At 39.8% G+C, this 26,374-nt stretch overlaps 1 protein-coding gene across 1 annotated transcript in view; it reads right to left on the bottom strand.

The window, feature by feature from the left end:
• LOC133241352 (solute carrier family 22 member 10-like) overlaps positions 1-21,785 on the bottom strand; it is a 30,923-nt gene extending 9,138 nt beyond the window's left edge. Inside the window, exons 1-4 of the mRNA XM_061406723.1 lie at positions 21,210-21,785; positions 20,419-20,522; positions 13,349-13,503; positions 13,094-13,262 (exon numbers count right to left, since the gene is read on the bottom strand). Of these exons, the coding sequence (XP_061262707.1) occupies positions 13,094-13,262; positions 13,349-13,503; positions 20,419-20,522; positions 21,210-21,611 (830 nt within the window). The 5' untranslated portion in view covers positions 21,612-21,785. The remainder of the gene's footprint in view (positions 1-13,093; positions 13,263-13,348; positions 13,504-20,418; positions 20,523-21,209) is intronic.
• Between the last annotated feature and the right edge of the window lie 4,589 nt (positions 21,786-26,374).

The raw sequence follows: 26,374 nt of genomic DNA, 5'->3' as shown, positions 1-26,374 counted from the left end.
TCCACCTACTATCCACTACATCAACTAGACATTCATGTTGTGCTAGACTAATTCTAGGAAAATATGAGAGTGATAACTCCATGCTGGGATGACAGACTTGGAGACAAATTGCCTTTATGCTTATTCAGCAGGAGTTTTTCCCAGAAGTTTATGAAGGTTAAACTGGAGAGTGCCTCACATACATAATTCCCTCTCGAAGCTTGATATGAAATCTAGCAATTTTGTGCACATAATATATATTCTTTTCAAAAAGTGCCCCAGGCTTCCCTGGTATCTCAGTGGTAAACAATCCACCTGCCAACGCAGGAGACCTAGGTTTAATCCCTGTTCTGGGAAGATCCTATATGCCGGGGAGCAACTAAGCCCATGCACCAAAACTGTTGAGCCTGTGCTCTAGACCCCAGAAACCACAGCTATTAAGCCCATGCGCCACAATACTGAAGTCTGTGTGCTTCAGGTCTCCTGCTCCACAACAAGAGAAACCACCCCAGTGAGAACCCATGCCCTACAATGAAGAGTAGCCACTGCTGGCTGAAACTAGAGAAAAGCCCATGTAGCAACAAAGACCCAGCATAGCAAAAATAAACAAATGAATAAAAACTTAAAAAAAAAAAAGAAGCCCCAGTTATGTATGGTTCAGTTCAGTTCAGTCGCTCAGTCGTGTCCGACTCTTTGAGACCCCGTGAATCACAACACGCCAGGCCTCCCTGTCCATCACCAACTCCCAGAGTTCACCCAGACTGACGTCCATCGAGTCAGTGATGCCATCCAGCCATCTCATCCTCTGTTGTCCCCTTCTTCTCCTGCCCCCAATCCCTCCCAGCATCAGAGTCTTTTCCAATGAGTCAACTCTTCGAATCAGGTGGCCAAAGTACTGGACTTTCAGCCTTAGCATCATTCCTTCCAAAGAAATCCCAGGGCTGATCTCCTTCAGAATGGGCTGATTGGATCTCCTTGCAGTCCAAGAATCTATTCTTCGGCACTCAGCCTTCTTCACAGTCCAACTCTCACATCTATACATGACCACTGGAAAAACCATAGCCTTGACTAGATGGACCTTTGTTGGCAAAGTAATGTCTCTGCTTTTCAATATGCTATCTAGGTTGGTCATAACTTTCCTTCCAAGGAGTAAGCGTCTTTTAATTTCATGGCTGCAGTCACCATCTGCAGTGATTTTGGAGCCCCAAAAATAAAGTCTGAAACTGTTTCCCCATCTATTTCCCATGAGGTGATGGGACCGGATGCCATGATCTTCATTTTCTGAATGTTGAGCTTTAAGCCAACTTTTTCACTCTCCACTTTCACTTTCATCAAGAGGCGTTTTAGTTCCTCTTCACTTTCTGCCATAAGGGTGGTGTCATCTGCATATCTGAGGTTATTGATATTTCTCCCGGCAATCTTGATTCCAGCTTGTGCTTCTTCCAGTCCAGCATTTCTCATGATGTACTCTGCATATAAGTTAAATAAGCAGGGTGACAATATACAGCCTTGATGTACTCCTTTTCCTATTTGGAACCAGTCTGTTGTCCCATGTCCAGTTCTAACTGTTGCTTCCTGACCTGCATACAAATTTCTCAAGAGGCAGATCAGGTGGTCTGGTAGAGGTCAACAAATATTTTAAACACATGTACACCCATGGCTGATTCATGTGAATGTATGGCAAAAACCATGACAATATTATAAAGTAATTAGCCTCCAATTAAAATAAATAAATAAAATAACTAACCCCCCCCCAAAAATAAATAAATACTCCTGCCACTACCAACATTGTTGATATCTAACTACACATGTGAGTCACATATTACATGTGACTCAATTTTCTCATCAGTAAAATGGGAACAAGAGGCCTAGCTTCCTTTTATGGTTTTTAAGAGGATAGAATGACTGAGCATGTGATTCGGACATGGATTACACTGTTCCCTCTCTCTGAACTCATCTCACTGTTAAATATATAGTCATCTTTCTGTGGTCTATTAAATCTGATTCTTCCTAGAATGGTTTTAATTGTAGGAATGAATTTATTTATTTAAAAACTGTTTGTTGGGGCTTTCCAAGATGGTAGGGGAGTGGGTGGACATGGAGTGCATCTCTGTCCAAGGATGCATCAGGAATACCTCTGCAGATGCAAAAGTTCTCACAGAACACTGGCTGAACACTACTAGCAGGAGAACTCAATCACCAGAAAGGACCATATGGAGCCACACTTAACTGGCTAAGATGAAAGAAAGAAGGGAGAAGAAGGACGAGAGCAAGTAGGACCAGACCTACACCACAGGGTGGGGTAGCTGAAGGAAAGGAGAGATTCCCACATCCAGGGAAATCAATTGAGACAGAAGGGAAGAATTTGGGGCTGTCAGTTATGAACCAGCTGGTCTGTGACAGTCTGGATAGAGTTAGAACCATATGGACAATCTGTGCCACAGTCCTACATACCCTAGACTGGAAGCCACATCCACAGGTATGCAGGGGGTCTGGGAGCTGGAGCCTGGGGATTGGAGAGCAAACCCAGGCGAGGACTGCCGTTGGCTGGGGGGAGACGTCTTAAGGGAATAGGAGGAGAAAATCCACAACAGGGAATGCCTTTGGAGGAAAATTGGACTGCCATGGAAGCAGGGCACTATTGCTGAGTCACATGCAGGGAGTAGAGTCACCACTGTAGCTTCTCTCTCCCCACACACCAGCCTGGGCTACCTAGCAATAGAGAAGAACCAGCCATGGCTGCCCCTTGCCTGCCTGCCTCTGGAGGTTAGGAAAAGCAATCAATAGAGCCTTATCTCTTGCATCCATGGCCACTGGCTTCCCTGTACGCTGGGCACCACCAGCCTTCCTCAACTCAAGCAGCTATGCTACCTCCATGCCTGGTCCCCACTGCAGCAGACCCAAGTCCTCCAGGGCAGCCTTAGGAGCAGACTCCTGTGAGTGGCCCACATGCAGAGTTGGTGATAAAACCACAAGTGAACAACAGGGGCCTGGCAATTAAGTAAGAGGATCAAAAACCTTTTCATCAGCTGTTCAAGCTGCAGATTAAATACTCAACATCAACTAAAGACTCTGCATCTATGGAATATATGAGAGTATAATGAGTGCTCCCACAAAAGAAAATGCTCTAGCTCTGGCAGCTGTGGATACTGATGGCAAGCACACATGGGAGAAAAGCCAAATTAGAGTCTCAGCTGTCCTCACAGGGTCCACAGCAGGTCTAGAGATTAGCCCTCCCCAGCATTTGTGGGTCTCTTGGGAAAGCAGTGGAGGGAAATGATTCAAGGTGGGGCAAAGGACACCAATGGCTGAGATCCTAGGAAAACTTTTATTATTGTTTTTGTGTTTTGATTTGTGCCATTATCACTGGGTTGGGAAGATCCCCTGGAGAAGGAAATGGCAACCCACTCCAGTATTCTTGCCTGGAAAATCCCATGGACAGAGGAGCCTGGTAGGCTACAGTCCATGGGGTCACAAAGAGTCGGACACGACTGAGTGATTTCACTTTCACTTTGGCTATTTTTGAAATTTCTTTATTCTCTGCTGTTGTGATTGCTGTTTTTTTTTTTAATTTAAATTTATTGATTTTAATTGGAGGCTAATTATTTTATAATATCATATTGGTTTTGTCATACATCAACATGAATCCTATTATTATTATTATTTCTATTTAGTTTTGCTGGATTCTTTTTTAACCATACTTTTAATTTTTTAAATCTATCTCTACTTTTACTTTGGTTTTCTGTTCTGTTTTTGGGGGGAGGGGTTGGTTCCTTTTTGTTTTGTGGGGATTTCTTTTATTAAAAAAAATATATATATATCTTTTATATACTTCTGTATTAACTTTGCTTTTCTGTTGTTCTTTTTTTAAATCATTTTTCCATTTGTTTTGTTTTCTTTGCTTTATTCCTCAGTTGGCACTCTGCTTTGGTTTTATTTTCTGTTTTGTATTTTTGTTAGTTTTGTTTTTAATTGGTTGATTTCATTTTGGGTTTCCTTTGCTTGTCTGGTTGCTGTCTTTTACTTTGCTCTCTTGGTTTTGTTTTGGTTTCTTGTGTGTGTGTGTGTGTGCGTGTGTGTGTGTGTATGTGTGTGTGTGTGTGCGCACACACATGCATACACATGCTTATATTTCCTTTGCTCTTCTGTTTTTTTAGATTTTGCTTTAACATTTGTCTGGGTTTCTTTTTTATCCCTTTTATTACCATGATGAATGGCTTGTGGGGTATTGATTCCCTGACTGGAAGTTTGGCCTGAGCCTCTAGGGTGGAAGCACTGAGTCCAGGATACTGAACAGAGGATTCCTGGCCCCAGGGACTATTAATAAGTGAGCGCTCCCATAAAGGCCTCCATCCAAATCCAAGACCTAGTTCCACCCAACTGCCTGTAGCACCTAGCACTGCATACCTCATGCCAAACAATAAGCAAGATAGGAACACAAACCAAATCATCAGCAGACAAGCTACCTAAAGTCATACTAAGCCCACAGACACCCCAAAACACATCACTTTACACAACCCTCCCATCAGAGTGAAAAGATTCAGCTCCACCCATCAGAATGCAGACACTTGCCCTGTCTACACAAGCCACTAGACCAGCCTCACCCACTTGGGGGAAAGACCAAAAGCAAAAATTATAACCCTGCAGCTTGGGGAAAGGAAAACTTAAACACATAAAGTTAGACAAAATAAAAAAGACAGAGAAATATTGTGCAGATGAAGGAGAAGGTAAAAACCCACAAGACCAAATAAATAAACAGAAAATAGAAAATTTACAAGAAAAAGAATTCAGAGTAAGCCTAAGGATACTGGAGTGGGTAGCCTGTCCCTTCTCCAGGGGAACTTCCCAACCCAGGAATTGAACCAGGGTCTCCTGCATTGCAGGCAGATTCTTTACCAGCTAAGCTACCAGGGAAGCCCAATGATAGTAAAGATGATACAAAATCTCAGAAATGGAATGGAGCAAATGCAAGAAACACTTAGTAAGAACCTAGAAGAAATAAAGAATAATAATATAAAAAATGATGAACAACACAAAAACTGAATTTAAAATACTCTAGAAGGAATCAACAGCAGAATAACTGAATCAGAAGAATGAATAAATGAGATGGAAGATAGATTGCTGGAAATAACTGAAGCACACTAGAATAAAAAAGAGAGCTAAAATAATTGAGGACAGTCTCAGACACCTCTGAGACAATATTAAATGCACACATTCAAATTATAGGGATCCCAGGGGAGAAAAGAGAGCGTGCGCGCGAGAGAGAAAGGGGTAAGAAAATATTTGAAGAGATTATAGTTGAAAACTACTCTAACAGGAGAAAGGAAATAACCAATCAAGTCCAAGAAGCACAGAGAGTTTGATACAGCATACACTCAGTGGAGAAACATGACAGACACATATTAATCAAATTTTTTTAAAAATTAAACACAAAGAAAAATATTAAAAGCAGCAAGGGTAAAGCAACAAATACTATACAAAGGAATCCCCATAAGTTTAAATCTGATCTTTCTGCAGAAACTCTGCAGGCCAGAAGATAGTGGCAGAATATAATTAAAGTAATGAAAGGAAGAAAACTACAACCAAAAATACTCTACCCAGCAAAGATCTCATTCAAATTCAATGGAGAAATAAAAAGTTTTACAGACAAGCGAAGGTTAAGAGAATTCAGCAACATCAAACCAGCTTTACAACATATGATAAAGGAAATCCTCTAGGCAGGAAATATAAGAGAAGGAAAAGACCTACAAAAACATACCCAAAACAATTAAGAAAATGGTAATAAAACATAAATATTAATAATTACCTTAAATGTACATAGATTAAAAGCTCCAACCAAAAAATACAGATTGACTGAATGAATAAAAAAATAAGACCCATATATAAGCTGTCTACAAGAGACCCACTTTAGGCCTAGGGACATGTATAGACTGAAAGTAAGGGGATCAAAATAGACTTTAGAATAAGAACTGTTATACAAGGCAAGGAAGGACAGTACATAATGACCAAGGGATAAATCCAAGAAGATACAAGAATTGTGAATATTTATGCATCCTACGAAGGAGCACCTCAATATATAAAGTAAATGCTAACAGCCATAAAAGGGGAAATCAACAGTAACACAATAACAGTGGGGATTTTGACACCCTACTTACACCAATGAACAAATTATACAGAAAGAAAATTTATAAGGAAATGCAAGCCTTAGGTGACACATGAGAACAGATGGACTTAATTGATATTTACACAACATTCCATCCCAAATCAGCAGAATACACTTTCTTCTCAACTGCACATGACTCTCCAGGATAGATCAGATCTTGGGTCACAAATCAAACCTCCATAAACTTAAGAATATTAAAATCATATTGAGCACCTTTTCTGACCGCAATGCTGAGATTAGATATCAATTACAGGGAAAAACTGTAAAAAACACAGACACACGGAGACTAAGCAATACACTTCTAACCAATGAAAAGATCACTAAAGGAACCAAAGAGAAAATAAAAAATACCTAGAAACAAATGACAACAAAAACACACTGACCCAAAACCTATTGGGTGGTTTTGTTCAGTTGCTCAGTCATGTCTGACTCTCTGCGACCCCATGGACTGTAGCTTGCCAGGCTTCCCTGTCCTTCACTGTCTCCCGGATCTTGCTCAAACTCATGTCCATTGAGTCAGTGATGCCATCCAACCATCTCATCCTCTGTCCTCTGCTTTCAATCTTTCCCAGCATCAGGGCCTTTTCTAATGAGTCAGCCCTTTGCATCAAGTTGCCAAAGTATTAGAGCTTCAGCTTCAGCATCAGTCCTTCAATGAATATTCAGGACTGATTTCCTTTAGGATTGACTGACTTGATCTCCTTGCAGTCCAAGGGACCCTCAAGAGTCTTCTCCAGCACCACAATGTAAAGGCATCAGTTCCTTGGTGCTCAGCCTTTTATGGTCCAATTCTCACACCCATAAGTTACTGCTGGAAAAACCATAGCTTTGACTAGATGGACCTTTGTTGGCAAAGTGCTGTCTCTGCTTTTTAATACACTCTCCATCACCTGTCCATCACCATCTCCCGGAGTTCACTCAAACTCACGTCCATTGAGTCGGTGATGCCGTCCAGCCACCTCATCCTCTGTCGTCCCCTTTTCCTCCTGCCCCCAATCCCTCCAAGCATCAGAGTCTTTTCCAGTGAGTCAACTCTTCGCATGAGGTGGCCAAAGTATTGGAGCTTCAGCTTTAGCATCATTCCTTCCAAAGAAATCCCAGGGCTGATCTCCTTCAGAATGGACTGGTGGGATCTCCTTGCAGTCCAAGGCACTCTCAAGAGTCTTCTCCAACACCACAGTTCAAAAGCATCAATCCTTCGGCACTCAGCTTCCTTGACAGTCCAACTCTCACATCCATACATGACCACTGGAAAAACCATAGCCTTGACTAGATGGACCTTTATTGGCAAAGTAATGTCTCTGCTTTTCAATATGCTGTCTAGGTTGGTCATAACTTTTCTTCCAAGGAGTAAGCATCTTTTAATTTCATGGCTGCAGTCACCATCTGCAGTGATTTTGGAGCCCCCAAAAAATGAAGTCTGACACTGTTTCCACTGTTTCCCCATCTATTTCCCATGAAGTGATGGGACCGCATGCCATGATCTTAGTTTTCTGAATGTTGAGCTTTAAGCCAACTTTTTCACTCGTCTCTGTCTAGTAATTCTCAAATTATAGTGAGCAGACATTTCATAAGGCAAGCTTGTTAAAAACGCAGATTTCTAGGCTCATCACTCTTAATCTAACTTGTCAGCTATAGTGTAGGCCCTAAGAATGTTGAGTTTTAAACCAGCTTTTATCTCTCCTCTTTCAAGAGGTTCTTTAGTACCTCTTCACTTTCTGCCATTAGAGTGGTGTCTTCTGAATATCTGAGGTACTTGATATTTCTCCTGGCAATCTTGATTCTAGCTTGAGCTTCATCCAACCCAGCACTTTGGATGATGTCCTCTGCATAGAAGTAAAATAAGCAGGGTGACAATACATAGTCTTGATGTACTTCACAATTTGGAACCAGTCTGGTCTGGTTCTAACTGTTGCTTCTTGACCTGCAAACAGGTTTCTCAGGTGGTAGATAAGGTGGTCTGGTATTCCCATTTCTTTAAGTATTTTCCACAGTATATTATGATCCACACAGTCAAAGGGTTTAGCCTTTGAAGTCAATGAAGCGGAAGTAGACGCTTTTCTGGAATTATATTGCTTTTTCTATGATCCAATGGATGTTGGCAATTTAATCTCTGGTTCCTCTGCCTTTTCTAAATCCAACTTGGACATCTGGAAGTTCTTGGTTCACGTACTGCTGCAGCCTAACTTGGAGAATTTTGAGCATTACTTTGCTACCATGTGAGATGAGTGCAATTGTGCAGTAGTTTGAACATTCTTTAGCATTGCCTTTCTTTGGGATTGGAATGAAAACTGACCTTTTCCAGTCCTGTGGCCACTGCAGAGTTTTCAAAATTTGCTGGCATGCTGAGTGCAGCACTTTCACAGCATCATCTTTTAGGATTTGAAACAGCTCAACTGGAATTCCATCACCTCCACTAACTTTGTTTATAGTCATGTGTTGTAAGGCCTGCTTGACTTTGGACTCCAGGATGTCTGGCTGGAGAGACACTCATTCCAGGATGTGAGCAATCACATCATGGTTATCTGGGTCAATAAGATCTTTTTTGTACAGTTCTTCTATGTATTCTTGTCATCTCTTTTTAATATCTTCTTCTTTTTTTAGGTCCATACTCTTTCTGTCCTTTTCTGTGCTCATCTTTGCATGAAATGGTCCCCTGATGTCTCTAATTTTCTTGAAGTGTCTCTAGTTTTTCCCATTCTATTATTTTCCTCTATTTCTTTGCACTGATCATTTAGAAAGGCTTTCTTACCTCTCCTTGCTATTCTTTGGTACTCTGCATTCAGATGGATATATCTTTCCTTTTCTCCTTTGCTTTTGCATCTCTTCTTTTCTCAGCTATTTGTAAGGCCTCCTCAGATAACCATTTTGCACTATTGCATTTCTTTTTCTTGGGGATGGTTTTGATCGGTGCCTCCCTACAATGTTACGAACCTCTGTCCATAGATCTTCTGGAACTCTGTCTATCAGATCTAATCCCTGTAATCTATTTGTCACTTCCACTGTATAATTGTAAGCGATTTGATTTAGGTCATACCTAAATGGCCTAGGAGTTTTCCCTACTTTCTTCTATTTAAATCTGAATTTTGCAATAAGGAGTTCATGATCTGAGCCACAGTCAGCTCCCAGTCTTGTTTTTGCTGACGTTATAGAGCTTCTCCATCTTTGCCTACAAAGAATATAATCAATCTGATTTTGGTATTAACCATTGTGATGTCCATGTGTAGAGTCATCTCTTGTGTTGTTGGAAGAGGGTGTTTGCTGTGACCAGTTCATTCTCTTGGCCAAACTCTGTTAGCCTTTGCTCTGCTTCATTATGTACTCCAAGGCCAAACTTGCATGTTATTCCAGGTATATCTTGACTTCCTATTTTTGCATTCTAGTCCCATATGATGAAAAGGGCATCTTTTTTGGTGTTAGTTCTAGAAGGTCTTGTAGATCTTCATAGAATTATTCGATCTCAACTTCTTCAGCCTTAGTGGTTGAGACATAGACTTGGATTACTGTGATATTAAACGGTTTGCCTTGGAAATGAACAGAGATCATTCTGTCATTTTTGAAATTGCACCCAAGTACTGCATTTTGGACTCTTGTTGACTATGAGGGTTACTCCATTTTTTCTAAGAGATTCTTGCCCTCATTCTGGTCCATTTTGGTTCACTGATTCCTATAATTTTGATGTTCACCCTTGCCATCTCTTGTTTGACCACTTCCAATTTACCTTGATTCATGGACCTAACATTCCAGGTTCCTATGCAATATTGTACTTTATAGCATTGGACTTTACTTTCACCACCAGACACATCCACAGCTAGGCGTTGTTTCCACTTTGGCTCAATCTCTTCATTCTTTCTGGAGCTATTTCTCCACTCTTCTCCAGCAGCATATTGTTCACCTACTGAGTTGTGGAGTTCAACTTTCAATGTCATATCTTTTTGCCTTTTCATACTGTTCATGGGGTTCTCAAGGCAAGAATGCTGAAGTACTTTGCCATTCCCTTCTCAGTGGACCACATTTTGTCAGAACTCTCCACCATGACTTGCCCATCTTACGTGACCCTACATGGCATGACTCATAGTTTCATTGAGTTAGACAAGGCTGTGATCCATGTGATCAGTTTTGGTTAGTTTTCTGACACTGTGGTTTTCATTCTGTCTGCGCTCTGATGGATGAGGATAAGAGGCTTGTGGAAGCTTCCTGATGGGAGGGACTGACTGTGGGGAAATCTGGGTCTTGCATTCAAAACCAATAGAATGCAGCAAAAGCAGTTGTGAGAGTAAAGTTTATAGCAGTACAATTCTACTTCAAGAAACAAGAAAAATCGCAAATAAAGAACCTAAACTTACACCTAAAGCAATTAGAAAAAGAAGAATAAAAAGGGGCCAAAGTTAGTAGAAGGAAAGAAATCATAAAAATCAGAGCATAAATAAATGAAGAAAATAATAGTGATGATCAATAAAACTAAAAGCTGCATTAGTATACTGTATTGGTGTTTTTCTTTCTGGTTCACTTCACTCTGTATAATAGGCTCATTTCATGTTGATGTATGGCAAAACCAATACAATATTGTACAGTAATTAACCTCCAATTAAAATAAATAAATTTATATTTTTTAAAAAAAGCTGCTTTTTGAGAAAAATGGATAAACCATTATCCAGACTCATCAAGAAAACAGGAAGAAGACTAAAATCAATAAAACTAGAAATGAAAAAGGAGAAGTTACAAGAGATACCACAAATATACAAAGGATCAAAAGAGACTACTATGAGCAACTATATGCCAATAAAACGGACAATGTGGAAGACATGGAAAAACTCTTAGAAAAGTACAACTTTCCAAGACTGAACCACGAAGAAATAGAAAATATGAACAGACAAATCACAAGCACTGAAATTGAAACTGTGATCAAAAACCTTCCAACAAACCAACGTCCAGAGCCAGATGGTTTCACTAGTGATTTCTATTATATCATATGTCTAGAGAAAAGCTAATGTCTGTCCTTCTCAAACACTTTCAAAAAAATTGCAGAGAGAGGAACACTCCCAAACTCATTCTACAAGGCCATCATCACCCAGATACCAAAACCAGACAAAGACATCACACAAAAAAAGAAAATTACAGGGCAATATCATTGGTGAACATAGATGCAAAAATCCTCAACAGAATACTGGCAAAATGAATCTAACAGCACATTAAAAGGATCATACACTATGATCAAGTGGGGTTTATCCCAGGGATATAAGAATGCTTACACAAAAATCAATCAATGTGATACACCATAGTCACAAATTAAAAGATAAAAGCCATAAGACAATTTCCATAGAAGCAGAAAAGTTTTTGACAAAATTCAACACCCGTTTATGATTAACTTCCCAGAAAGTGAGCATAGAAGGAACCTACCTCAACATAATAAAAGCCATATAGGAAAAATACACAGCACACTTTATTTTCAATGGTGAAAAACTGAAAGCCTTTCCTCTAAGACCAGGAACAAAATAAGGACGTTCACTCTAGACACTGTTCAACATAGTTTTGGAAGTCCTAGCCACAGCAAGGACATCATGTGAAAAGCCTGGCTAGATGAATCACAAGCTGGAATCAAGATTGCCAGGAGAAATATCAATACCTCAGATATGCAGATGACACCACCCTAATGGCAAAAAGTGAAGAGGAACTAAAGAGCCTCTTGATGAAGGTGAAAGAAGAGAGTGAAAAAGCTGGCTTAAAACTCAACATTTAAAAAGCGAGGATCATAGCAGCTGGTCCCATCACCAGTCCCATTCTAAGGGAATAGAAAAAAAAAATATTGTAAATAGGTCAGGTAGTTAATTAAATTAAAAAATGTTTTGCTTAGGCCTCACATGATGCCTGCCTTACTTTAAAGCTATTTACCACAGTTCGGTTAAATAGTGTGGAAGTCCTTTTGCAGTCTGATGTGCATGTCTTATGATCAGGATAGTTTTTCCATCCTATCTCGTTACCTATAAGCAGGTAGGAAATACAGTGAATTTACCCTAAAATGTCCAATCTGTATTGACATATCTTGTCAGTGTTTTGACGTTGGTTTTCTAAAACAATCCAATCAATAAATCTTATCTAGGTCTTTAAACAATACTAAAATCATGGCATCTTGTCCCATCACTTCATGACAAATAGAAAGGGAAAAAGTGGAAGCAGTGACAGATTTTATTTTCTTGGGGTCCAAAATCACTGTGGACCTTTGACTGCAACCATGAAATTAAAAGATACTAGCTACTTGAAAGGAAAGCTATGACAAGCCTAGACAGCTTATTAAAAAGCAGAAACATCACTTTGCTGATAGAGGTCCATATAGTCAAAGTTATAGGTTTTCCAGTAATCACGGGCACATGTGAGAATTGGACCATAAAGAAGGCTGAGCACCAAAGGAATTGATGCTTTTGAACTGTGGTGCTGGCGAAGACTCTTGAGAGTCCCTTGGACAGCAAGATCAAACCAGTCAATCCTAAAGGAAATCAACCCAAAATATTCACTGAAAGGACTGATGCTGAAGCTGAAGCTCCAATACTTTGGCTACCTGATGTGGAGAAATGATTCATTGGAAAAGACTTGGTACTCGGAAAGATTGAAGGCAAAAGGAGAAGGAGGAGGCAGAGGATAAGATGGTTAGATAGCACCACTGACTCAATAGACATGAATTGGAGGAAACCCCAGAAGACAGTGGAAGGCAAAGGAGCCTAGCATGCTACAGTCTTTGAGGTTGCAAAGAGTCAGAGATGACTTAGCAAATGAATGACAACAACAAATCTGCTCCTGGAATCTCAAATTGTATAGAATGAACAGATGAGAAATATGAGTTTTATATCCTAACAATAAGAAAGGGCCCAGGGAATAAGGCAGTCAATATATTCCAATTCAATATGTATTTTCACCCCAGTTCCCTTAAGTCAGAGTGAGAGAGAAGACTTTTACCTTGAGAAGAGAAAGAAGGCAAAGAAAGGTACAGACACCACCAGCTGTAGGGTGCGCCACTCTCGAAAGACAAAAGCCAGTCCTCCCAGCATCATCTGTCCAATACTAAGGGCACAGGATAACAGTGTTATTACCATGGCTTTTGACTGGGATCTGGTCCACTCTGTAACTGAAAGAAACAAAATTGAGGTAGTAATGTTAGATGGAGAAATTTCAAGGTTTGGAAAATGGAGGAGATCAAAATTGTCAACTTACCGAGCATACCGCTATTTGATAAGATGACCACAGCAGAACAACCTGACCAGAAGCGTAGGGAGCAGTAAATGAGGAAGGTGGGAGCAAAAGCTGCACAGGTCCCAGAGATGGCCAGCTGGAGCAAACAGCACCTGAGAATCAACTTCCGCCCAAACCTAAGAAACAGAAGGCAGTTAGAATATGAAAGCAATGATAATTTGGGGCAAAACATTAAGAAAGCGAAAGCATACACTGAAATGTAAAGAATGCTTTAACAAATGATTCTTTGTACCTGAATGCTTGAAAAATCAAGAGCTAAATCAGCAATGGAAATCTCCTCAAATAACATTCCTTGCTACAAATGTATACTAGCAATACCAAAATTTCATCCTCCAATCACCAATGGACTCTGTCATCTAGCATATAAAGAGAACTACAATGTTGGAAATTGTAACATACTGTAAGCACATATTGTACTAACTTACATATTTAACAAACTAGATAGACTATCCAGTGTGTAGACCACAAGAGAGCTAAAAGTGTACTTGGGTCTCTAGGATCAGGCAGATTAAGGCTAACTGATACAAAAGACTGGTGGGAAATGCAACAAAGTTGTAAGAGGTTTATGTAAGGACCACTCTTTGTTGAATTTGGATTTATTAGTCTCAAGCAATATTTTTTTTCTAGAACAGAATGTAAAAGCACTACAACACAGATAGAGGATATTATATAAATCTCTCAGAGAAAAGAACTATCTAAGATGGAGAATGAACAGGAAAAGATAAAGAACAAAGAAGGAAAAATAAATTTTCTGTTTCATTGAGGGTCATGAAAACAGAGTCTTAGTGGAGACATCTAGGACTACATAGGATATGCAAATCTATATATCCAGTAATAAAAACAGATAAACACATTTGGGATAAGGAATTCCTCTGCAATATTTAAATGGAATTCTTAAGTTATTCAAACAGTTCCTCCAAAAACAGAAAATGTACAACATAGGAACAAACACATCAAATAATCATATATGTAATCATTATCATAAAGAAAATAATTTAGAACACACAAAATGACTTGATAGACAAAAATTGTAGCAATCATATCAAACTAATTTCAACTGATAGAAATTACCAGAATGGATTCTTTGAAAACTTAATTTTTTGCTTTTCCTGCATCATAGGCATATTCTTTACCATCTGAGCCACCAGGGAAGTCCATGCTTCCCACAATAGTACTTAAATTATTATAGATTAAAACTAAATTGACAAAAAATATATACAACACAAATAGTAATAATAATAAGCTGGAATATTTATACTAACATCAAATAAATTTCAAAGCAAAATACATTTCCAGAAATAATAATGCTAAAGATGTCAAATGTATCTCTTTTTTTAATTTAAATTTATTTATTTTAATTAGAGGCTAATTACTTTACAATATTGTATTGGTTTTGCCATACATCAACATGAATCCGCCACGGGTGTACATGTGTTCCCAATTCTGAACCCCCCTCCCACCTTCTTCCCCATATTTTCTTTGATATGGACCATCTTTTAAAGTCTTTTATTAAATATTGCTTCTGTTTTATGTTTTGGTTTTTAGTCCTCAAAGCATATGGGATCTTAATTTCCTGACCAGGGATCAAACTGACAATCCTTGCACGGGAAGGTAAAGTCTTAACCACTGGGCTGCCAGGGAAGTCCTTATGCTACTTTTCCAATAGCGCTTGCTGAGGATCATTCCATACATGGATGTAGTTTTTTATGTGTTCAGGTGGGAGGGTGAATTACATATCCTCTTGAACTACCATCTCACTCTTATTTCTGATTTTTACTGTTTGTTATTCTAGTCATCCTAGTGTGTTTGAACTGGTTTCAATTTAGATTTTTTAAAATATAAATTTATTTATTTTAATTGGAGGCTAATTATTTTACAACATTGTATTGGTTTTGCCATACAATTTAGATTTTTTAAGTTGGAGTATAGTTGACTTACAATGTTGTGCTAGTTTCTGCTGTACAGCAATGTGAGTCAGTTATACATAAACATGTTGTTGTTCAGTTACTAAGTCGAATTCAACTCTTTGTGACCCCAAGGACTGCAGCAAAACAGGCTTTCCTGTCCTTTGTTATCCCCCAGAATTTGCTCAGACTCATGTCCATTGAGTCACTGATGCCATCCAACCATCTCATCCTCTGTTACTCCCTTCTCCTCCTGCCTTCAATCTTTTCCAGTATGAAGGTCTTTTCCAAAGAATCAGCTCTTTGCATCAGGTGGCCAGTGTTGGAGCTTCAGCCTCAGCATCAGTCCTTCCAATGAATATTCAGGGTTGATTTCCTTTAGGGTTGACTGTTTTGATCTCCTTGCTGTCCAAGGTACTCTACTCTTTTCTAGATTCTTTTCCCATATAGGTTATTACAGAGGGCGGAGTAGAGTTCCCTCTGCTGTGTGTGTACATGTGTGTTAGTCACTCAGTTGTGTCCAACTCTTTGCAACCCAATGGATTGTAGCCCACCAAGTTCCTCTGTCCATCGGATTCTCCAGGCAAAAATCCTGGAGTGGGTTGCCATTCCCTTCTCCAACTCCCTCTGCTATACAGTAGGTCTTTCAGCTCAGTTCAGTTCAGTTACTCAGTCATGTCCGACTCCCCTGGCCCAGAGCACACTAGGCTTCCCTGTCCATCACCAACTCCCAGAGTTTACTCAAACTCATGTCCATTGAGTCAGTGATGCCATCCAACCATCTCATCCTCTGTCGTCCCCTTCTCCTCCTACCTTCAATCTTTTCCAGCATCAGGGTCTTTTCAAATGAGTCAACTCTTCGCATCACATGGCCAAAGTATTGGAGTTTCAGCTTCAACATCAGTCCTTCCAATGAACCCTCAGGACTGATCTCCTTTAGGATGGACTGGTTGGATCTCTTTGCAGACCAAGGGATCCTCAAGAGTCTTCTCCAACACCACAGTTCCAAAGCATCAATTCTTTGGCGCTCAGCTTTCTTTATAGTTCAACTCTCACATCCATACATGACTACTGGAAAAGCGATAGCCTTGACGAGACATTTGTTGACAAGGTAATGTCTCTGCTTTTTAATATGCTGTCTAGGTTGGTCACAGCTTACCTTCCAAGGAGTAACCGTCTTTTAATTTCATGGCTGCAGTCACCATCTGCAGTGATTTTGGAGCCCAAAAAAATAAAGTCAGCCACTGTTTCCCCATCTATTTGCCATGAAGTGGTGGGACCGGTTGCCATGATGTCAGTTTTCTGAATGTTGAGCTTTAAGCCAACTTTTTCACTCTCCTTTTTCACTTTCATCAAGAGGCTTTTTAATTCTTCTTCACTTTCTGCCATAACAGTAGTGTCACCTGCATATCTGAGGTTACTGATATTTCTTCCGGAAATCTTGATTCCATCTTGTGCTTCACCCAGCCCAGCATTTCTCACAATGTACTCTGTATATAAGCTAAATAAGCAGGGTGACAATATACAGCCTTGACGAACTCCTTTTCTTATTTGGAGCCAATTTGTTGTTCCATGTCAAGTTCTAACTGTTGCTTCCTGACCTGCATACAGATTTCTTTTTTTTTTTTTTTATTTTATTTTATTTTTAAACTTTACATAATTGTATTAGTTTTGCCAAATATCAAAATGAATCCATCACAGGTATACATGTGCTCCCCATCCTGAACCCTCCTCCCTCCTCCCTCCCCATACCATCCCTCTGGGTCGTCCCAGTGCACTAGCCCCATGCATCAAGTATCGTGTATCAAACCTGGACTGGCATCTCATTTCATACATGATATTTTACATGTTTCAATGCCATTCTCCCAAATCTTCCCACCCTCTCCCTCTCCCTCTCCCACAGAGTCCATAAGACTGTTCCATACAGATTTCTCAAGAGGCAGGTCAAGTAGTCTAGTATTCCCATCTCTTTCAGAACTTTCCACAGTTTATTGTGATCCACACAGTCAAAGGCTTTGGCATAGTCAATAAAGAAGAAATAGATGTTTTTCTGAAACTCTCTTACTTTTTTTATGAGTAGGTCTTTATTAGTTACCTATATTATATGTTGGGGTTTCAATAGTTTTGATTGGTATGGCTTAATAAGTGATGCTGTTGTGCTTCTTTTCATGTGCTTCTTACAAGTTGTATATCTTCTTTGTAAAGAAATGTATCTATTCAAATCCATTGGTAATTTGTCCACTTAATTGAGGTATAATTGACAAAAGCAAATAAAATTGCCTATATGTACCTCATGCGAAGAGTTGACTCATTGGAAAAGACTCTGATGCTGGGAGGGATTGGGGGCAGGAGGAGAAGGGGACAACAGAGGATGAGATGGCTGGATGGCATCACCGACTCAATGGACGTGAGTTTGAGTGAACTCCAGGAGATGGTGATGGACAGGTGATGGAGAGTGTATTAAAAAGCAGAGACAGCCACCAGGGAAGTCCATGCTTCCCACAATAGTACTTAAATTAGATAAGGACATTACAAGAAAATGAAAGACCAACATCTCTGCTGAATATAGATGCAAAAATTTCTTAACAAGATATTAGAAACCGAATTCAACAGCACACTAAAAGGATTATACACTAGGATCAAGTGGGATTTAGCCCTAGGATGCCTGGAGTTCAACATACACAATTCAATGTATGTGATATACATTAATAGAACGAAAAATAAAAATAATATGATCATCTCAAAAGATGCAGGAAAAGCCATTCAACATAATACAATATCTTTTCGTGATAAAAATACTCAATCAATTGGGGATAGAAGCAATGCACATCAACATTATGATGAGTCTTCAGATAATAGCATACTTCGTATGGACAGGTTGAAAGATTTTCCTCTCAGTTTAGGAGGGGAAAGGAGGTGCCAGCTCACACCCCTCCTATCAACATAATCCTGGAAGCCCTAGTCAGACCTATAAGGCAAGAAAAAAGCAAAAAGCATCCACTGGAAAGGAGGAATTATATTGACTTTGCATATGATATGAAATTATATATATAAAATTCTGAAAACTTACTAAAAATTTTTCAACTCACTAAAAGTGGACTAAAGACTTAAACATTACCCCAAAACAGTAAAACTCCTGGAAGAAAGAAAAGGAAAATCTCCTTGGCAATAGTATCTTAGATATAATAGCCATCAGAACCAGCATGAGGATATATCTCACTGTTCTTTTGATTTCTCTTTCTCTGGTTATTAGTGATGTTAAGAGTCTTCTCATATACTGATTGACTATTTCTATATGTTCTTTGGAGAAATATCGACTGAGGTCCTATGCCATTTTAAATATCAGGATATTTGAGAGCTTTTCTTAGAGCTTTTCTTGTTGTAATAGTTTCTTTGGATATTAATTCTTTATCAGACATATGTCTTTCAAATATTTTCTCTTATTCTGTAGGTTTCCATTTCATTTTGCTGGTCATTTTCTTTGCAATGGAGAAGTTTCTGGTTTGACATAACCCCACTTGTCTATTTTTGCTTTTGATACCAATGTCCAGAGCTTTTTATCTATTTTTAGTTCAAAATCTTTGACTGAGCTATAAGTTTCCTGCTTCTTCACTGAATTTTCTTCTCTCATTTTCTGTCATAACATACTAACAAACACATATCTATAAGCATCACCACACATCAGTATTATCTAACACATGTACACCCGTGGTGGATGCATGTTGATGTATGGCAAAACCAATACAATATTGTAAAGTAAAAAAAAATAATAATAATAATAAAATAAATTGATCAATCAGCATTGGTTTTGAATCATCATAAAAGGCTCAGTCAGAAGACTGGCCAATATGAGCACTTCAGCTCTGAAATCTTTTTTTTTTTTTTAATTTTATTTTATTTTTAAACTTTACAATATTGTATTAGTTTTGCCAAATATCGAAATGAATCCGCCACAGGTATACCCGCATTCCCCATCCTGAACCCTCCACCCTCCTCCCTCCCCTACCCTCCCTCTGGGTCGTCCCAGTGCACCAGCCCCAAGCATCCAGTACCGTGCATCGAACCTGGACTGGTGACTCGTTTCATACATGATATTATACATGTTTCAATGCTATTCTCCCAAATGTCCCCACCCTCTCCCTCTCCCACAGAGTCCATAAGACTGATCTATACATCGGTGTCTCTTTTGCTGTCTCGTACACAGGGTTATTGTTACCATCTTTCTAAATTCCATATATATGCGTTAGTATACTGTATTGGTGTTTTTCTTTCTGGCTTACTTCACTCTCTATAATAGGTTCCAGTTTCATCCATCTCATTAGAACTGATTCAAATGTATTCTTTTATGAATTACACAGAGGTGATACATTCAGAGTTCACAATTTTCAGATGTAAGAAGAAATGATATTAGGCTTACAGACAAGGGATATTTTAAGCTTCCCACTTCTCCTACAGAGGACTTGATGTGTGGCTGCCACACTTGTTCTCTTACTTTTGGATGACCACTGCCAGGTACAAGATAACCCAAACGTCTCACAACACAAATTATATCACCTGAGGTTTACAGATTAGTTTTTTAAGCAAAACCAAACATCCAGGTTATAGTCACAATTATTTCTTAATTCAGCTTCAGAACCGTCTCACTAAACACTAGTTTTCTAGAAATGAATATGGGGGGTACTATGACAGCAGGACCAATATGAGAACCCACAGGCGTTTAGCTCACAGAGTCAAGGAGTGAATTAACATAGAGTCATAACATATAAACCCACAATATTGTTTCTCTAAAAAGATTGAACCTCCTGTCTTGAAGCACCTTACTCTCACTTCTCATTGGTAATTTCTGCTCATCTTTACAAATGAAGTTTACGTAACCCTCCTTTACTGTTCTGAAATGCCCCCCGACCTAAGAAAGATGTTATTTCTGTGTCCAGTACAATGAGCTCTGTGACCCCCAAAAATTGCATTTGTAACAATGAGTCTAATTCTCCATTTCTGTCTATAGTCCCTAGAAACCAACAGTATAAACTGCCTATTGGAACTCAATAAAGACTTCTTTATGAAAGAGTTAATAGAAAACTGTGAAACTACCCAGAGGAAGGGCAGCAGTGATGTGGAGACACTCACCTGTCTGAGAGAAGGCCGTATATGAGGCCTCCCACCAGCATTCCAGCCATGTATAGGGATTGACCCACTGATTTCTGTGACAGATGGTCACAAATGAGGTCCCACTGGAAGAGAAGGAAACCAGCACAGAGGAGCTTCACAGCTTCTTATATCCCTCAACGAACATTCACTCACTCTAACAACCCTCAGAGAACACAGCTTCTGATTTCCTTTGAACATTTACTCACATATATTACTCAAGTCTCAGCTTAAGCACGGAATTCTCTAAATCCTCAACTAAATCCTCTAAGTTCTATCATGGCAAATCATACTCACGTAGCACTGTGTGCCTCACTGGTTCTCAAACTTTGCCACACACTGAAAATATTGAGGGGATTTTTGTTTCATTACTGATGCCTAGATTTTACACATGGAATAAAATGTATTTGGTTTGTTTCTTTCATAAGAATCCAGGACATGGAATTTTTTAAATAAATATAAGTATTTCCGACTTGCACAGAGGCTAAGAACACGTGACCAAGAATAATTTTCCACAATTTATATCAAGTACTAACTTGGCTAAATATAAAAATTCACACAAAACTTAAGTTTTGTGATAGTAAAATCCATAATCAGTTTGTTAATTTCAGTGTCCTCAAATTGTAAGTAATTGACAATTTAAAAAAATCAGCAATCACTATTTGCTAAAAGAATGAATAAAAGCTGGCTACCTGAATAATGAACCTGTGTTTATTTTACATTATTCTAAACACAGAGAACAAGTACTCACAAGAGGTAAATGAGGCCTTTACCTCAGTCACGATGGTGGAGGAGAACAAGCTGTGGTCATATACCCAGCCATCCACACAGGGCTCTGTGTCCAGGTCAGTCATGTTGGGGAAGGTCCCATTCAGGTGAAGGAGTTGCCACTGAGCGTGGAGGAAACGATGACACTTCTCTGGCTTCAAGTTCGAATCCAGTGGGATGGAAATTCTTAGGAGGACATCAGGGCTGAGGATCCCTGTGTCATTACCAGAGACAGTGGCATTATCAAGAATGTGGACCCAGCAGCGATGACCAGGAATGGCTGCTGTGAAGTTCTCCAACAGTGAGTGACAGACTACTATCATGTAAGTGGGGAGAACAAAAACCACCTGGACAATCTGGAATTTCCCCAGGCCACCAACTTTATCCAGGAGCTCCTCAAAGGCCATTGTGAACAGGTGATCCTCAAGAAGAGTTACAATGACATCAAAGCTGCAACTTCAAAGGGAGAAAACAGCATCCTTTCATTAATTCACATTAAATCTATGTGACCTCATGTCAGGTTCTCCTCACTACCGAGTGGATCCAACTCACCTCACTACTACAATAGAGAAATGAAAACAGTTTCCCTAGTCCTTTTGGAAGCATAGGATGTTCGCTTTTTAATAGTCATAGGGAAAATTATTTACCAAAGATACTTGTGTCTGATGAACATTAAATCTGTTTAAAGATTTACTCTCTGATGTGCTTGTCCTCAGTGATTCTGTATCATCAACAGTGAACTTTGGCATGTACATGGTCTCCAAACAAGTTAAAATAAACCTGCTGTAAGTATTCAGTCATTTTCAGAAGATGGAAAGGACAGAATTGAACTGCTTCATGGTTTTTCTGTGGAAAGAACAAAAAAGGAAGGGTTTTACTTGTTTATATGGACTTTGCTGCTGCTGTTCACTTGCCAAGCCATGTCCAACTCTTTGTGACCACATGGACTGCAGCACACCAGGCTCTATCCTCCACTAATTCCCAGAGTTTGCTGAAACTCATGTCCACTCAGTCAGTGGTGCTATCTAACCTCTCATCCTCTGCCACCCCCTTCTCCTTTTGCCTTCAATCTTTCCCAGCATCAGGGTCTTTTCCAATGAGTCAGCTTTTGCCATCAGGTGTTCATAGTAGTGGAGCTTCAGCTTCAGCATTGGTCCTTCTAATGAATATTCAGGGTTGATTTCCATTAGGATTTACTGGTTTGATCTTATTACTGTCCAAGGGACTCTCATCACTCTTCTCCAGCACCATGATTCAAAAGCATAAATTCTTTGGTGCTCAGCCTCCTTTATAGTTCAACTATCACATCCATACATGACTACTGGAAAAACCATAGCTTTTACTAAATGGACTAAAGGTCCTTTTACTAAAGGTCCTTTTACTAAAGGTCCTTTTACTAAAGGTCCTAAATGGACCTTTGTCAGCAAAGTGATGTCTCTGCTTTTTAATACACTGTCTAAATTTGTCATGGCTTTCCTTCCAAGGAGCAAATGTCTTTTAATTTCATGCCTGCCTTTCTTGTCTGCAGTGATTTTGAAGCCTAAGAAAATAAAATCTCTCACTGCTTCCACTTTTTGCCTCCATTTGCTATGAAGTGATGGGACAAGATGCCATGATCTTAGTTTTTGAATGCTGAGTTTCAAGCCAGCTTTTTCACTCTTTCACTGCCATCAAGACACTCTTTAGTTCTCTTTACTTTCTGCCATTAGAATGTTATCATCTGCATATCTGATGTTGATATTTTTCCTGACAATCTTGATTTCAGCTTGTAATTCATCCAGCCCAGCAGTTCACATGATGTATTCTGCACAGAGGTTAAATAAGCAGGGTGACAATGTGCAGCCTTGTCGTACTCTTCTCTCAATTTTGAACTAGTCAGTTTTTCCATGTAAGGTTCTAACTGTTGCTTCTTGACCTGCAAACAAGTTTCTCAGGAGACATGTAAGGTGGTCTGATACTCCCATCTCTTTAGGAATTTTCCACAGTTTGTTGTGGTCCACACAGTTAAAGGCTTTAGCTTAGTCAGTGAAGCAGAAATAGATGTTTCTTTGGAACTCCCTTGCTTTCTCCAAGATAAAACAAATCTTGGCAATTTGATCTCTGGTTCCTCTGCCTTTTCTAAATCCAGCTTGTACATCTCTAAGTTCTCAATTCATACACCGTTGAAGTCTAACTTGAAGGATTTTGAGCCTGCTAGCATGTGAAATGAGTACAGTTGTGTGGTGTTTGAGCATTCTTACTTTGCCAACAAAGGTCCGTCTAGTCAAGACTATGGTTTTTCCAGTAGTCATGTATGGATGTGAGAGTTGGACTGTGAAGAAAGCTGAGAGCTGAAGAATTGATGCTTTTGAACTGTGGTGTTGGAGAAGACTCTTGAGAGTCCCTTGGACTTCAAGGAGATCCAACCAGTCCATTCTAAAGGAGATCAGTCCTGGGTGTTCTTTGGAAGGAATGATGCTAAAGCTGAAACTCCAGTACTTTGGCCACCTCATGCAAAGAGTTGACTCATTGGAAAAGACTCTGATGCTGGGAGGGATTGGGGGCAGGAGGAAAAGGGAACGACAGAGGATGAGATGGCTGGATGGCATCACTGACTCAATGGACTTGAGTTTGGGTCAACTCCAGGAGTTGGTGATGGACAGGGAGGCCTGACGTGCTGCAATTCATGGGGTCGCAAAGAGTCGGACACGACTGAGCAACTGAACTGAACTGAACTGAGCATTCTTTGACATTGCCTTTCTATGGGACCAGAATGAAAACTGACCTTTTCCCTGTGGCCATTGCTGAGTTTTCCAAATTTACTGACATATTGAGTGCAGCATTAACAGCATCATCTTTTAGGATTTGAAATAGCTCAGCTGGAATTCCATCACCTCCACTAGCTTTGTTTGTAGTAATGCTTCCTAAGACACACTTGACTTCAAACTCCAGGATGTCCAGCTCTAGTTAAGTGGTGGCACCATCATGGTTATCCAGGTCATTAAGACCTTTCTTGTATAGTTCTTCTGTGTATTCTTGCCACCTCTTTTCAATATCTTCTGCTTCTGTTAGGTCCTCACCATTTCTATCCTTTATCGTGCCCATCCTTGCATGAAATGTTCCCTTGATATCTACAATTTTCTTGGAGAGATCTCGTCTTTCCCATTCTATTGTTTTCCTCAATTTCTTTGCATTGTGAGATGTGGCTTCAATCCCTGGTTCAGGAAGATCGCTTAGAGGAGGAAAATAGCAAAGATCCCTTAGAGGAGGAAAATAGAAAACCACTCCAATATTCTTGCCTGAAAAATTCCATGGACAGAGGAACCTGGGAGGCTACAGTCCAAAGTGCCCCAAAGAGTCAGACACCACTCAGCAGCTAAGCACTTGTACTATTACTGCTTCTTGCTATTCTCTGGAATGCTACATTCAGTTGAGTATATCTTTTTGTTTCTCCTTTGCCTTTCACGTCTCTTCTGTCCTCAGATAACCACTGAGGCTATCTGAGACAACCACTTTGCCTACTTGTATTGCTTTTCCTTAGGGATAGCTGCCTCCTGCATAGTGTTACAAATCTCTGTCCATAATTCTACAGGCACTCTGTCTACCAGATCTAATCCCTTGAATCTATTCATCACTTCTACTGTATAATCATAAGCTATTTAAGTAATACCTGAGTAGTCCAGTGATTTTCCCTACTTTCTTCAATTTAAGCCTGAATTTTGTAATAAGAAGTTCATGATCTGAGCCACAGTCTTGTTTTTGCTGACTGTATAGAGCTTCTCCATATTTGGCTGCAAAGAACATAATCAGTCTGATTTTGGTATTGAGCATCTGGTGATGTCCATGTGTAGAGTCACCTCTTGGGTTGTTGGGAAAATGTGTTTGCTATGACTAGCATGTTCTCTTGACCAAACTCTGTTAGCCTTTGACCTGCTTCATTTTGTACTCCAAGGCCAAACTTTCCTGTTATTCCAGGTATCTCTTGATTTTCTACTTTCACATTCCAATCCTATATGATGAAAATGATATCTTTTTCTTTTCTTTCTTTTTTTTTTTTTTTTTGGTGTTAGTTTTAGAAGGTGTTGTAGAACCAGTCAACGTCAGCTTTTTTGGCATCAGTGGTTGGGACATAGACTTGGATTACTATGATGTTGAGGTGGTTTGCTTTGAAAATGAACTGAGATCATTCTGTGTTTTTTGAGATTGCACCCAGGTACTGCATTTCAGACTGTTTTGTTGACTATGAGGGCTACTCCATTTCTTCTAAGGCATTCTCGTTCACAGTAGTAGATACAGTGGTCATCTAAATTAAAATCACCCACTCCCATCCATTTTAGTTCACTGATTTCTAAAATTTTGATGTTCACTCTTGCCATTTCCTGCTTGCCTACATCCAACTTATCTTGATTCATGGACCTAATGTTCCAGGTTCCTACACAACATTGTTTTTTACAGCATTGGATTTACTTTCACCACCAGACACACCCACAACTGAGCATTGTTTCTGCTTTGGCCCAGCCACTTCATTCTTTCTGCAGCTATTTATAACTGCCCTCCACTCTTCCCCAGTAACACATGGGACACCTTCTAACATGCAGTGGAGGGTATGGAGGGGGAAGAGAAGAGGCAGCATTGTAAGTTGGAGAACAGAGTACAGGGTGCATAAACTGGGAGACTGATCCCCCTTTGAAGTCAGAGTTAAATGAACTTGGACGGCCAGGAAATTCCAAGGATTCGCTTGGTAGTTACAGTCTCACATTTCCTGGAAAAGTGACTAACCACATTCAGTGACTTGAGTCCAAAGTGCAAAACAGAGAGAAGTTACTCCCAACCACACATCTAAGTGCACAGAGTTGTGTAGGTGACACATGGCAGTTTCAAGGAGCACGGATGGGATGGGATTGGCTCTTGTTCAGCATCTTCGTCTCCTGCCTATCCAACTCCATGCACTTCCCAGTCTCACAGAGAAGGACGTTGTATAGGGAAAGGCCAGTCTATTCAGAATACTTTTTCATGGAGGAAGGCTATTTAAGAAGTCTTTGGGTGATCCTTGGCCTTAGAGTTGGTGTGCCCAGAGGGTCTCCATGGCAGGATAAGGTGTGGGAGCTTGATTCAAGGAGGGCTCTGATGAGCCCCTAAGGAAGAAGGTCTGGGGTTAGGAGGGGCTGCTGGGCCTCCACAAGCTGAAGTG

Source organism: Bos javanicus, chromosome 29, assembly GCF_032452875.1.
Source record: "Bos javanicus breed banteng chromosome 29, ARS-OSU_banteng_1.0, whole genome shotgun sequence".
Lineage (NCBI taxonomy): Eukaryota > Metazoa > Chordata > Mammalia > Artiodactyla > Bovidae > Bos > Bos javanicus.
This window is presented reverse-complemented; position numbering and strand designations above follow the sequence as displayed.